The sequence below is a fragment of the Lonchura striata genome, chromosome 6 (genome assembly GCF_046129695.1).
Source record: "Lonchura striata isolate bLonStr1 chromosome 6, bLonStr1.mat, whole genome shotgun sequence".
Lineage (NCBI taxonomy): Eukaryota > Metazoa > Chordata > Aves > Passeriformes > Estrildidae > Lonchura > Lonchura striata.
Genome location: NC_134608.1, coordinates 7,385,629 through 7,401,135, shown reverse-complemented (window position 1 = coordinate 7,401,135; position 15,507 = coordinate 7,385,629). Strand labels below are relative to the sequence as shown.

Here is a 15,507-nt window from a genome sequence, read left to right as displayed (position 1 = left end):
TACAGTTTTGATTAAAGTGCCTTAATCCAAAACCAGACTTCATTAAATTTAGTGGCTTTATCCCACTGCTTATATAGGTTACATGTTAGACAGGAAATTTAAAATTCCTAAGATAGTAACTTCAGACCTGACACTGACACTAGCTCACCTAAAGTGCAGGCTTTATTTTGCCAAACAAACAGGGCTCAATACTTTTAAGTAAAAACAGCTGAAAAAAACATCCTGTATATAAAACAACCTGTATGTATATCAGCTGAATAATGCTGAGTAATCTGACTATACTTGAATGACACAGATCAATCTTAGCCTTTTTATACCTGTGAAGATATAATATCAGATCAATCTTACTTGTCATACACCTACAGAGGTATAATATAGGTAAGACTTTTCTGTATTGAATTGCAAATGTAAGATTAATTTAGGAAAATACCCTTCTCTAAAATATCTCCCCCAAATGAGTACCTTATCAGTAAAACCCATTTACATCCATGGTAAATTGCATGTCAGCTTCTGAGACTTTGCTATGACAGTCCATCAGCTGTCATCTCTAAGAGTCATGAGACAGGAGTATTAATTAACCAAAAATTGACAACTCCTGTCCCTTGATATGAGCAACAGCAAACTGGAAGACCACTCTGCTCCTGGAATAAAAGCTGGTTTTATTCACCCTCCTTAACAAGTGTAGAATATGGAGATCTCAATTAAAATGTAAAGCGTGTAATGAGAATATTTATTTTAATGTCATCTGTGCACTAAAACATTTTTTCCATTTTTCCTCTCTCTATTCAATGATCCCATATTAAGCACATGATTACTTATATGTATTATCTTACACTCGCATTGCTTAAGACCAAAAATATTTGAAGAATTATACTTATAAATAAACATTAATAAATTATTTCAAGAAGTCTGAAAATGAACTCAACAAAAAGTCACAATAAGTTTAACAGATAATAAAAAGGTGCAATGGGCATGTCAACCTTGAAAAAGACCTTTTAAACCACAGTAATACTGTCAGGTGCCATTACCATTTGTCAGTCAGCTACATGAACTCATAAATCAGGTGTAGCAGCCAAATGAGAGCACAATGAAAATTCAGCACTAGGCAGACTTGTCCACTGAATAATGAGGGGCCTGCCAAGGTTTTGAGGTCACATTCAAAACTAAAAATTAATTGTATCAACCATATTAATAAAAATCATTCATGTCAGCAAGACTAAAATTTGCTAGTACCATTCTGTAGAGTTTTTGCTCGTGACTCCTTTCCCAGATTGGCGTGGAATCCTCCTCCTAAAGTCGGTGTTTTCCCTGCACCTATTAGGGGAAAAAACAAACACCAGACATGTCAAAGAGAATCACATAATTTAAATATTAAAATAAAGCTTATTGTGCCAATATAATCAGTATCTGTGTAATCTGCAATATGTCAAACTACATTAAGAAGGTCTTAAAATACTTAAGACATCAAGTAAAAATACTGTGCTAATTATTTCTTTCTTGGGATACCATAAGAATTACATAGCTTCATAAATCATCCCAATCTCAGTTCCAAAGAAGCTACCAAAATCTCCCAATGTCTATTTTAAGCAGAACATGAAAATCAGCACTGTAAAACATTTCTCAGAATAAAGCAGGAAAAAATTGCTTAGTTAGTATTTTTGTCTGAAGAATATTCAATGAAGAATTTACAGTATTTTAATAGGTAATTATTGGCATTACAGAACATAAAACATGTTTAGCATTCAATAATGACTGTGTTGGCTACTACAGACATAACACTTATTTTAAAGTAACTTCAGCTTGTCATTAGGTAAACACAGCAACACTGAGGCTACAAAAACTGCAAGTCTGGAACTGCTACTTTTACACCCTGAATGGTTGGAGACTTAAAAGAAGTCTGAGTTATAAATCAGCATAAACTAGAAGCTGGTTTGGGCATCCATGCCAATGCTGAGCAGCCTGAATGCAGAGATTGCTGGGAGTGAGGGGAACTACTCATGCAAACCAATCTTACAGAACAGGGAATTAAACTACCAAGGACAAAAATAGTCTCCCACTGAAGCAGGAAGGTTTTTTAAAAACAATCAGGGTTCCTCAAGCAGGATATCCAAATCTATCAGCTTAGCAGCAAGACCAAAAAGCTAAAATTGCACAGGATTGAAAACACACAGTTTGTTAGTAATGGACTTCTGTTGTCTATGATGCCTACAGCTTTTCCTCACGTTCTTGTGGCTGTTTCCTCCTCCTAGAGTAGCTCTTCAGAACCAACTAGAAAGGCTTTGGGATAGACACACAGAGGGGAATGAAGTTGTCCTTTAAAGCAGTTCAGGGCGTTTCTTGTACACACCTGAAAAAGATACTTCCATAGCAGCTAAAACTGATGAGAAACTGTGACCTAAACTGTTCACTCTTACCAGACTTTTTTAGCTCTTTTTCAGCTCCTCTCAGTTGCACTTAATGTATATCTATACTGAGAAAAAAAAAAAAAAACCAAAAACAAAAACCAAAACCAAACAAAACCAAAACCCAGAAAAACTAATAAGCTAATTCCTGCAGAGTTGCTATTAGCCTTCAAAGCTTATTTTTCCATATAACCTTTAGATTAGGTTTCCAGTGCTATCCACAACAGAAGCCGACTTCATTAAGAGATCCTTTAACAAGAATCAGTTCTTGTGGCACTGCTGTCACAGTGCAGCTGGTCTGTAGCTGGACATGGTAAATCTAGCCATAACACAAACCCAATTTGGCTAGCCTGGATCTTTCCAGAAAAACTGATAAACAAGTTAGGCTGGATTCAAACCTATAGAGGGAACAGCCAACCCTGTCCAAGCCTAGGTGCAGAAACAGCACTGGCCAGAGATCTGGGCGGAGAGAGATCCCAGCTCTGAGCCTGGGAAATTCAAATGCCCCATAAAAAGAAGTTTTGAACAATAAAACACATTGTTTGTCCAAGACACTGGGTGAGCTCGTGTCGTCCCTTGTCTCTGACCTCATGTGACAAGATCTCACAATAATAATAAATACCCCACAGATTAAATACTTCATCCTAATAAGAAGTGAAAAACATTCAATAGTGATCTCCTCACTGGGTACAGAGGTAACTCTCCCAGCTCTGTGTTTGACTATCAGAGACAGCAACATCTCCTTGCCATTCTTACAGGTACAGCCTTTTATTTCCAAAAACACTTGAAAACAAACCAGGGAGAGGTTATCAAGCTACAAAAGAAGGCAAAACATTTTTGGTGTACATTTAGTATGAATGGTTTACCTGGCAGAAAACATATCAACGATGGCAATAGTTTTACATTCCTTTTCTTCAGTAGCAATCTAAACAGAAATTCTGCCTTCCATTTTCCTTTTTTTTGTTGTTGTTTTAAGGTTTGCTTTACTACAAGCTTCTTCACTAGTCTGATTTGCATCAGGAGAGCCCACACTTGAGCACCAGTACATGGGAGTAGGACACCAACCACAAGCTTGCACAAAACAATCTCACAGTGGTGATAAACAATACTAATAACTAAATAATTTAACTTACTCAGGAGTTAAAATCCAAAATAATATTTAAAAAATGAAATTAACTTGAGATTTCAATGATTTTAAGACCCTTTTTCATTAGCCATCAAGCTATAACATCATACATAAAGTAATTTCTTTCCAAGCTATAGAGACTGCAGCAGACACCAGCAGAGCAATCTGAAAGACAGATTCTGCTATCAGAATTGATATACCCATTTTTCAGCAAGTTAACTGGAAAGGCTGAACATCTCTACTTAGCATTTGTCTTTGAAAACTGACAGAAAACTAGTCTGTTGAGCACTTACACTCTCAGAACTGCAAACTAATGTTGCCATTGACTATGTAGTCCGACCATCAGCTTTAATCTTACAAGCAAAATGCAAACGAACTCATTAACGTAACTGTTAGGCTGGGTAATAAAAAGATAAACTCTTAAAAAAAGAAAACTGAAATCATCAAATTCATTTAAAGACAAAAATCCCTACAAAGCTAGCAATTTAAAAAGTACAAAGGAAAGGAACAGCAATTTCTAGGCACAGCCAAATTAACATCCCAGCATAACTGCAATTTTTACATTTCTTGACCTTTTCCATTCTTCCCCCACAACTTCAAAAGTGAATTAAGCAGGCTTTTGGTTTTTCACATTCAGCTTCCAAGACATACAAAAATATATCTGAGAAGTATTTGGTGCCTTCAAGTACTGCCTGCCAAATCTTCAACATTAACACTACATTTCCCTAAGGGAATTTAAATCCACTCCTACATGAGGTGGTGCCTCCCAAGGTCCACTGTCATCCTCTCATCCCACCTGCTGAGGAGGGCCAGCCGTGTCCTGGGGACATCAGGCACAGCATCTCCAGCTGGGTGAGGGAGGGGACTGTCTCACTCTGCTCTGCACTGGCACAGCCTTGCCTCCCGTCCTGGGGGAAAGCTTGGGTGCCACAATATTCAAAACACAAAGCCATGAGAGTGTCCAAAGGAGGGCCATGAAGACAGTGAAGGGCCCAGAAGTGAAGCAGCAGCTGAGGGCACTTGGTCTGTTCAGCCTGGAGGAGATTGAAGGGACACCTCACTGCAGGTCCAACTTCTTCCTGGGGGGAGGAGGAGGGGCACACACCGAGCTGTTCCTCCTGGTGACCTGTCCCAGGACCTGAGGGAATGGCATGCCTTTATGGTTGGCTTTTAGGAAAAAGTTTTTCACCCAGAGGATGGTTGAGAACTGGAACAGGCTCCCTAGGAAGTGCTCACAGCACCAAGACTGGCAGAATTCAAGAGGCATTTGGACGCCCCTCTCAGACATTTGCTGTGATTCTTAGGGTGTCCTGTGCAGGGCCAGGAGTGGGATGTTCATGATCCTTGTGGGTCCCCTTCCAACACAGGATATTCCATGACTCTATGATTACTTTTAGAAACTCACTCAGATTTGCAGCTACACATAACTGAAGCTTTCTTCTCTCTTCAAGTTTGCTTTGGACACTTACATGAAATTTTGGACAGCAGAAGGCGTGGAGAGATGTGTTAGGCAGCTCAGAAACACAGCTACTGCAGTTTTTGTGTGGTAGTCTCAGTGGGCTACATTGCCTTAACACAACAGAACTGAAGATGCAGGAGATCATGTCAGGAAACTTGATGATATTCAGTCTAAGCTCACACAGGTCCAGACCCAGACCATAACCCTGCATCATTCAAGTGCTAAACTACTTTGTCAGAGCTGGGTTAACATGAGGACTCTACAATCTTAAAGATCTTTTCTAACTAAACAATTACATGGTTCTAAAGTGACTATCCCTCCATTAGCCTAAAGCAGCCATTCCCACTCTGCTGCTCACAGCACAAGCACCTCTGCAGTTTCTGTTTTGCTCCACCAACTCCCTAACAAAGTCACATCACTCTGCTTCTCCATAAAACTGCTCCTCAAGCTGTAAAAGGTGAAAGCAAAGCTTGCAGTCTGGGGTAATCTTAAACAGCAACAAAAAAAACACAGGCAACAGGAACAGCACTTATCAAATCACTCCACAATGTGGAGGCAAAGAGCAGCCACTTAAAAGGAACTTTTCTGTCAGGTAGTGACATAAGTTTCAGATTCAACACCTGGAGGAGAAACAGATTCACTCCCAGCTTTTTCAGATTTTGCCTCCTCTACATAAATGAGCAAGTGAAGACAGTCCATGAAGCTGCTTGTAACCTGAACTGCAGTGCAACTGCCATCTGAGAGGACAAATCCTACCAAAACCCTCCCCTGTAAAATTAAACCAAAAGCCACCAGTTCTTTCTTTAGGACAAGGTAAGGGCAAACTTTCTATTTCAAATATATGTATTTACATATCCATCATAAAATCTGGTAAAGAATGCAAACTGCATCACACTAATGGCTTCATAATTGGGCAAGACAAGGTAATCTAATATAAAAAAATGAAGTTTCCTACTGAAGTTAGACCATAAAAGTAAAAACAAGGGTGAGAAAACCTCCTGCTACAAATCATACCTATAAAAGCAAAATTACATTATTCAAGTTCTGAAGATTGTAATTCTTCTCTCACTCAATTTTCCAGGAAAATGAACAGGTCTGCAGGCACCAGAGCCTGCTGAAGCACTGCTGCCACATAAACTTACATAAACAAACTTTAAATCTATTTCATCATAGCTTATTTTCCTAACTACCAACTGTAGAGATAAATATAGTTGCATCCACCACAACCCAACTTAGGACTGCCCAAATCTATGAAATCAGTCTGCATCCAAGTGATGTGCACTATTCTGCACTGCCAGTTGACAGCAGCACCCTCTGTTGTTGCCATCCCAGGGACAATCTGGAAAAGACTCAATGCCAGAAAAAGCTTCATATTAACTCTGGTGCACGATTGCCACCTGGAGGATTTGGGGAGAGAAGCAAAATTGATTTGATTCCCTTCACTAAAACATATAGCAGATTATTATTTTAGATTGAAGTTCCCCCTTTTCCTTGCCAACACAGCATGATTATGAATTAGTTTTGTAAAGAGAAAATCTGGCACAGAGTAGAACAGGTAAATATTCTTCAGGATTTCCATCAAAGGGTCATACTTCCTTTCTCTGTATTGCAATGGACATAATCAACACTCTGCATAACTTCAAATTAACCAACCACAAATATAAGGAAACTTGTTGGTATTAATATTATTTTAAGTTTTCAATACCAAGTGTTTTCATTTCAAGTTTAGCAAGTGCATTATTGGCAGAGCCCAGTTCAGGACTATTTGAGGTTTCACTGGAAGAAATTTAATGTCAGAACTTGGTCTATCAATATCTTATATGGAAACCAGTTAACAACTACCAATTAAAAAACAAAACCCTTACTCTTTTCACTTTTTTAATATTTAAAAATACACAAGAATCCTTTATTGTACATAGGAACAAATTAGACAAAAGCAAAGAATCCTACACAAATACAGAGCTCATACCCTTTCCCAACTGTCTCACTAGCAATCACTGTGACAGTAATTGATCATCTTAAAAAATTCTACAGTACAAAAAAATAGAGAAGATGTAAGCTCAGCTTAAATTTTACATAAGTTTTTTTCTCTGTGTAGTCAGTCCCTCTCTTCTTTCCAGTTTGCTGACCATAACTTTTCATGTCCACAATCCCCAAAAGACAAGTATTTCGATCAAGGCAAACTCTTGTTAAGTTCTGCATGCAAGGTCAATGTCAGTCACATGCCTCAATGTAAAATCATAAAGATTTTAAGGGGAAAATAGTAAAGAAATTACTTCAGTAAGCTTCCACAGGTATGCCTAAAACATTGAGCATACCACAGCTTTAGTAAAGAGCTATGGATACATTAAATCTGTCATGGAACTCTGAAGAGTGAGAGTACACATTCAGGACTTCTGGCAGTGCTAATGAGTCTCTGTAGTAACTTCATTATAATTCACTTGCCAAAAAAAAACTGGAATAGCAGAAATAAACTCTTCTTTGATATTCCAAAATTTGAACCAGGCTACTTAAAAATGTTGTGGAACCTCCTACACCAAAAATAAACACTTGTTGGTGTGTTATGGATTACCAGTTCACAACCTCCCTTTCCACTTATGAGCAAAAGCAAGAACATAACCTCCCACCAGACTCAAATTAGTGCACTGCAAACTCATGTACATTTGGAGATGCAGAGTCTTAATGCATGTTTGCTGTAGCAGAGCCAGAGAGTCTGACTCAGTGCTGAAGAACTGATGCTGTCAGTGCCCACTGCAGAATCCTGTTTCTGTGACTGTGCCTCTGTATTTGTCACTGCCCTAAAACCTCCAGGCTTAGTCAGTAAGTAAGTTAAAAGATTTATTAATAATTCTCATTAAAATTTGTACTAGAGATGTGACTGAATTCTATAGGGCAGGGACAAGCAGAGCTGAGGGCATCAGGCACCTCCATGGGTGCAGGGATGGGCTGAGGCCAGGCAGGACATCAGACTGCACAGGGGAGTCAGGGTCAGGCCCAGCAAGGGGAACAAGGTCAGACAAAGCTCCAGAATGTCCAACCAGAGGCACAAGGATGGGCTGAGGCCAGGCAGCACATGGGCCTGGCTCTACAGGATCCGTGGGTAGGCAAGGCAAGGCAGTGGGGAGCTGGAGACTGGCCCTGCTGTGCAGTCCGTGGGGCAGGGGCTGACATCCCTGAGGACTGGGATGGGGTCCTGGGCCATAAGAAGCCTTGGGGGAACCCCAGAGGGAAGCCAGTCAGTGACAGCAAGAACCAGCAGTACCTGGTTTGTGACCAAGATTCTTATCAGATCTGTTTTTCTCAACTTACTACCAAGCATTTCAAGGGAATTTCTGGAACAAAAGAAGCTGAGCTTCCCCAGACAGTGTGCTTGAGAATCACAAGCTCAGTACACCTTGCAGCATCATTTCTTTGTGCTGTATTTCTCAGTTACATCTTCCAGCTTGCTGCTATCTGCCTGCACATCAACCTTCCCAGGTGGGACTTTTCTTCTCCTTTGATTAGTGTCAGGAGTCCCAGCCTTCACCTTTCTCAGCTTCTTTAAACAAAAACCTGAAGAGAGATCTGGGCTGTCAGGTTTGCTCCATGCTCAGCTTTCTCTCACTCTCTTCAGCTTCAGTTTTTCTCCTGTCAGCTTAAAAAAAAAAAACAACTTGTGGAAACAATTCCTTCCAACAATTGCCATAAGACAGGAGACTCCCACCCAGACACAGCGAGAGAGCAGTCAGAGAACTCCAGACCTTCAGACATGGCACACAACTCTTAACTTGCCTTTCTACAAAAGCAGCAGCCATCAAACCAATGCAAACTGGCAAAGGGCTCAGTGTAACTCCATCCTCCAGGATGCAATTATAGCATAATGGAGAGGGAGAAATGTACCTTGCTCTTAGACCCTGTGTTGCTGTACTTCCTGCTGGGATGTGTTTAAATGTAGCAACTGGTAGGCTGTTTTAAGAACTTGGGTATGAAGAAAAATAAAAAGCAAAACACATTAATTGCAACTAGCATGACTCCAAAGCTCTCCAAATTTAAGTTAAGAAGTCAGAATGAACAATCTCTTTGGTTAGTCTGAACTGGCTATCAATTATAAAGTGAATAGTTAAAATGTTCAAAACTAGACTCAGCTAGGAAAAGTACGTACCTCAAACACTTTCTGTGCAATCAACAGAGCTCCTTGGAGCTAAAATAGGCATGATAACCCTTCTCCACTAATTCCTGACCTATCCACAGTTAAATCAGTCAGGTTCAGACACCAAATTTCAAGGCAGGGCCTTCACAAGCTTCAAGACAGTAACACAGCTAGGGTGGAACGTTGAGGCTGGATTCTTTCCTGACTGTGACCACTCACAACAGAATTAAGAATTACAACTAACTAAACTAGTATGGGGCATATCAAAGCTTTCAGAGGACCTTCCTCTCAAAAGATAAACAAAACAAAACATAGCAGCTCCTTCTAGAAGGGGTTATTCCCTTGCTAGTGAAATAACTTAGCAGCTCACAACCCAGAAGTGACAGGTACCTTGCAAGGAGAGCTGACTTGTCAGTCTTTCAGACAGACAGCATTGAAAGGAATGGTGGGATTAGCTCTGTAAAGCTCAAAGAACAGGATCTTCTTCCTGTGAAGTCTCAAAAGAACAGCAGTGCCAAATCACACTGAAAGACTAGTCCAGTATCCTACCTCTGAATGAGAAAGCCTATTAATATACATGCCTACAGGGTAACATAAAACACAGGAGGAAAGCTTGTAATAGTTCTCTCATATAATCTTCCAGTTTCTAGAGATCTGTGGCTCAAGGATTTCCTGAACCAGAAATAATATATTTTATTAATGGCCACAATACATTTTTATTCTGTCTGCCCAATCATTTTAAGTACATGTAAACTTTTAACATTCACAACTTCAGATTCACACGGTGGGGGGGGAGGGGGGTGTTTCTGCAAAAACCAAAACCAACCAAACAAAACCTCCTAATCCTTCTGAACCTCCTACCCACTATCTTTGCAATCAGCTAGCTGCTAGATTTCTTAGCACTCCCTAGCTTTTGCATTATGTGACCCTGAGCAGCTGCTCATCCTTGCTGTTATTTTATTGCATGTACAAATCTCTACTATGGCCCCATTCAATCATCTCTTTTCCAGTCTGAAGAGGTTCAGTCTATTCAGTCAGTCTAACTGAGAAGCTCTTCAGGAAGCTCTCCTCTTAATCACTCCATCTTCCTCTCTGTATCTTTTCTAGCTCTATTAGAGGTTTTCCTGAGGAGGGGGAAGAAAAGAGAAAACCACCAGAACTGCACACAGCACTTCAGCTGGAGGTAACACTGTGGATATGTAACAGTGTACAGACATGCTGTATGTGCTCTTTTAACTTCTAACATTCCCCTCCCCACCCAGGTTCTTTTGTACCATGAATGAACAAACATTGAACAATTTGTTTTTATAAAGCTATCCACTATGACCTAAGGATTTCCTTCCAATGTTGCCCCAGCCAGTCTGGATGCAGAAGAAGAAACCATCCCACATGTGGAAGAAAGGAAAAATGCTAACTCTCACAGCAACTCTTGACCCCATCTGCCATCCTACCATCCATCCACTAAAAGCAACAGGTCCTTCTACAGTCTTTACTACCCCAAATAATTTAGCATTGCCCACAAACCTCATTAACTCACAAGTCACCTGTTTTCCATGTCATCAGTCCAGATTCTATGGAATTTCACTGGCACCTCCTTCTGTACTCTCCAGAGTATATTTGTTATCATTTGAAGAGCTACTCTGATCTGCAAAGACTTTTCCTTATCAATGACAGCTCAGATTCTATAAAAGCTTCTGGTGAAGGATCCTGCTGACCTTCCTTTGAAAATGCAACCATCTGCTTTGTCCACTTACCAAAAAGGCTTCTGGTGAAAAATCTTGCTGACCTTCCTTTGAAAATCCAACGATCAGCTTTGCCCACTTACCAACTTCCTAGGAAAGCTCCAAAGGATCTTCAAGGCAAGCCACTTTTCCAAAAAGCGTTGTTATCCTGTATTTACCTGTGCAGAACACATATTTTGTCCTTCACTACTTCTACCTACTTGGCTCATCCTGTGCATGTAGATGTGGCATTCAGGAAAATGGTTCACTCATGGACTTTGGCGGTGCTGGGTTAACAGCTGAACTTCATAATCTTGAAGTTCTCCTACAACCTAAATAATTCTGTGATTCTACCCTTTTGTCCAACACACTTAACTAGCCTGCATTTTCCAAGACTTCATGGAGAGCAAAGCAAACCCCCTCATTCACAGCCAAGCACAAGCCCATGCTTTCTCAGCACACCAAAAGCTCAGCTGCTAAAACATAAAAAAAATTGAAAGGAACTTTCCAAAGGACTCCCACATCTGCACTGGAAAACACTGGCTACACCAAACTTCTCTGTAAACAGCATCGGTGCTGAGGCTTCCTACACCAAGCACATAATTAGCTCAATGTAAATACTGCCAGAGAAAACCTAACTGTGATCTCACACCTTCCTCCAACCCTCAGAGGATAAAAGAAAGGATTTCCAATGTTTTCTAAGGATTCTGCATAACTTATTAGCAAGGACTTGGCCACTTTGTGTTAATACAGAGAAGTGCAGGACTCACACCTTCAGTAAAAAGATGCAAGATTCTGACATCCTAATATGTAGTTTGGCAAAATAAAAGGTTTTGCTACATGTAAAAAAGAAAAATCAGTGTCTCAGTACTTTCCACTCTCTTTTGCTTTTTCATTATGAAGGTGAAAATAAATTATTAATAAATGCATCTGTATTCAACATGTTATAACACACAAAGAGAAGCTGCTGTGGATCTTGAAAGGATTTGAGGAATATTGTTACACAACCAGTAGCTCTGAACTCCACAAATACCAAAAAGCCTTGTTCAATTCCCAGCCCTGCAATAAAGAACCTGATATCCCTCATCCTTTGCAAACCTTAGACAATGCTCTCTGAGACACCCAACCCTACTAACCATGAGCAAGGGGCTCAAAAACAGCACCCCAGGCACCTCTAACACTGCAAATGCTCCACACAGTAAGACTCTGAGATCATCACAGTCCAAGGAGCCTCAGACCAATTTCATTCAATTTTGGTGGAAATTTACTAATTTAATTAAAAGTCACTGAAAGGTGTAATTTACCAGAAAATGTTCCTTTCAGAAAGTATGCAGTTTCTGACTTAAAAGAAATATAAATTCCTTTGTAAATTCTCTACCCTCTGGAGAGATACAAAGTCCTGCTTACACAGTAAATGACATTTCTCCCCACTCCAGAGGATTTTAATCAGTCATAAACACAATAATAGACAAGCATACATGATGAAGACAATGTTATTGCAGTACAAATACATATTTTCAGATTAGCTTGCATCACTCGGTTTATGTTGAGGAAAAAGAATTATTCACAACAGAAGCATCTGTTTTGGAATGTAAAGAACTGTACCTGCATAAGTCGCCCATATCCTAATTTCCTTAAAATATTTCTGGTGTGAAACAGGGCCTGCACTCACAAAATCACAAACTCAAGACTTACAATCACATCTCAAGCTTACACAAAAAAGGCTATACCTTAAAGAAATGTTATAAATGACTGTGCAATTCATCCATAAGAGTAAAAAAAAAACTTAGTATGGTGCATTTCTCTCTTTTCCTTTAGATTTTTTTTAAGGATAAAGGCAACCCAAAATGCGCTCTAGCTTGCTTGCCATCTGTCCTGCATAATTTTGGGTGGGAGGGAAAAAGCAGAACAAGCCCTTAAAAATGTAGTCTCCACATCACAACAGGAGAAAGTGAAGGATACAAAAGCTGCTTATAATCTGTAAAAAAAGTAATGCCAGCACCCTGAGTTGGAAGACAGGAATGGCATCAGACAACTCTTAGCCTACAGTAAACTCCCAAACTCCAATTTGCAGTGCTGCATTCTCCACCACAGAAAGAATTCTTCTTCCCCACAGCTATACAATCCATCAAAGCCACTTGTTTCACTGCTAAGCTCTTTCCCATGCTTTTGCTTATGTTTCTTTCTCCTTATACACATTCCCCATACAGATTTTCCATCTCTCCCTTTTCAAACACTACATCCCCACACCCATTTTCCTTCTCTCCCCTTCTCTGCCTTGTCTTCTGATGTGACCTTTTTCCATGTTTTATCCTCCACAGCATTCACACAATCACCCCAACCCAACTACTGACAGGATACTCTTGACCCTTTATGTGCAGTTTGTTATTCCTCCTTGTGCCCCTACATGTTCCCGCTATCCATTAAACACCCAACCCAACCTTTCCTGTCCTCTATCCCAAATAATTTAATCTACCTCCCTATTTCCTGTGCACGCAGCCCTTCTACAGAGCCCCAGACTTTCTCACAAATCTGCCCTAGTCCCTCACACATGTAGTCCATCACACTCAGAGCATCTCTCTAATCCTGCACAGCTCCTTTCTCACATTCATTCTAGCCTCCCCCACCCCATTTCTGTCTCACCCTGCACAACACGCTCTCCTTCTCCCCATGCATTGCCTCTATTTCCACTCTGTGCAGCACTAGCTCCCACATGCACCATCCATACTCCTTTCTTTGCAAAACATGGTTTTCCACAGTCTGTCCCTCACACCTTTTGCACAGCACCCTTTCCTCTATACACTGTCCTTATCTCCCAGCACAGTGTCTTTATCTCCTGTATACATTGTCCTCACTCCCCCATGCAGCATCCCCATAACCCCACCCTCTGGCAGAGCATCTCCCCATCCCTTTCCCCACACCGCTCCCTGTTCCCTCACCCCCATCCCGTGTCCCTGAACCCACAGAATCACACAATCAATTAGGATGGAAAAGACCTCTAAGATCCCTGACCTATGAGTGAGTGAACACCACCTTGTCAACCAGACCATGGCACTGAGTGCCACAGCCAGCATTTCCTTACACACCTCCAGGGACAGCGATTCCATCACTGCCCTGGACAGTCCATTCCAATGTCTAATCATCCTTTCCATGAGGATATTCTTTCTAATGTCCAACCTAAACCTCTCCTGGCACAGCAGAATGTCCCCTCGTCCTATCACTCGTTCCCTGGGAGCAGAGCCTGACCCCCCTGGTTCCACCCTCCTGTCAAGGAGTTGTAGAGGGGCAATGTGCCCCGAGCCTCTTCTTCTCCAGGCTAAACAACCACAGACTTGAGCTCCAGACCCTTCCCCAGCTCCACTGCCCTTCTCTGGATGTGCTCCAGCCCCTCAATGCCCTTCCCAAACTGAGGGGCTCAGAACTGAGCTCAGCACTCAAAGTGTGTCTCACCAGAGCCCAGCACACGGGCACCATCACCTCCCTGCTCCTGCTGGCCACACTATTCCTGACAGAGGCCAGGATGCCATTGGCCTTCTTACCCACCTGGGCACGTCGATCAGCACCCCCAGGTCCTTTTCCAATGGGTCGCTCTGTATCCCTGTGCTCGGTATCCCTGTGCTCGTCCCTGACCGCACACCGCTCGCAGCCCCTTCGCCCTGTGCACGCCTCTCCCAGCGCTCTTTCCCTCCTGCCATGTGCCCCATGCCCGCAGCACCCTCCCTCCATCCACCGCCCGCTGTCCCCCCGCCCCGCCCTGCCCCGGCCCGGCCGCACTCACCGTCCAGCGACACGAACTGCCCCACGGCGGAGGAGCCGCCGCCGCTGTTCTCCACGAACTGCACCTCGGACACGATGATGTTGTCCTCCAGCACGGAGCCGCAGCCCGTGCACACCGCGTCCCCCCGCGCCGCGTCCACCTCGATCTCCGCGCACCCGCAGGCGCCGCACACCCGCCCGCCCGGCATCCCGCCCGCTGCACCGGGACGGGCCCGGCCGCCGCCGCCGCCGCTCGGTAAGCGCGGCACAGCCCGGCACAGCCCGGCCCGGGCCCGCGCAGGCCTCGCTGGCCGGCACCGGCACGGGGAGGAGCGCGGCGGCCGCCGCCGCCCCGCCCGCTCTCGCGAGGCTTCGCCCGCCGCTCCCGCCCCGCCGGGCGCTCCTCCCTCACGGCCCGCGCGGCTCCGCGCCCCGCGGGGATCGGCTGTGCTGCCGCTCCTCCTCGCCCCCAGCTCCTGCTTCCAGCCTCTGCCGCGGGCAGGGATGCTTTCCACCGGACCGGGTTGCTCAGAGCCCCATCCAGCCTGGCCCTGAACACTGACAGGGATGCGGCGTCCGCAGCTTCCCTGGGCAGCCTGTGCCAGGGCCTCAGCACCCTCTGGGCATCAGTCAAATTCGTCAATAAAATTCATCAGACAAATCTATTCAGTCGTTCTGTAATGCTAAGATGAAAGTTTTTGAATTTATTTTATTACAGCGCTTCAAGCCCTGTCCTTACAAAGGCAGCATAAAGTTAAAGTCTGGTGCTTTGGAACTGTTTATTATTGTAGAATTACAGAATGGTTTGGGTTGGAAGGGACCTTAGAGATCATCTAGTTCTAATCCCTCTGTTTGGACAAGGACACTTGCCACTATCCCAGCTTGCTCAGAGCCCCATCCAGCCTGGCCTTGAA

General features: G+C 42.8%; 1 protein-coding gene across 1 annotated transcript in view; it reads right to left on the bottom strand.

The window, feature by feature from the left end:
- The window catches only part of BRF1 (BRF1 general transcription factor IIIB subunit), a 170,802-nt gene extending 155,973 nt beyond the window's left edge, over nucleotides 1-14,829 (bottom strand). The window contains exons 1-2 of the mRNA XM_021554502.2: nucleotides 14,616-14,829; nucleotides 1,234-1,314 (exon numbers count right to left, since the gene is read on the bottom strand). Of these exons, the coding sequence (XP_021410177.1) occupies nucleotides 1,234-1,314; nucleotides 14,616-14,802 (268 nt within the window). The 5' untranslated portion in view covers nucleotides 14,803-14,829. The remainder of the gene's footprint in view (nucleotides 1-1,233; nucleotides 1,315-14,615) is intronic.
- Between the last annotated feature and the right edge of the window lie 678 nt (nucleotides 14,830-15,507).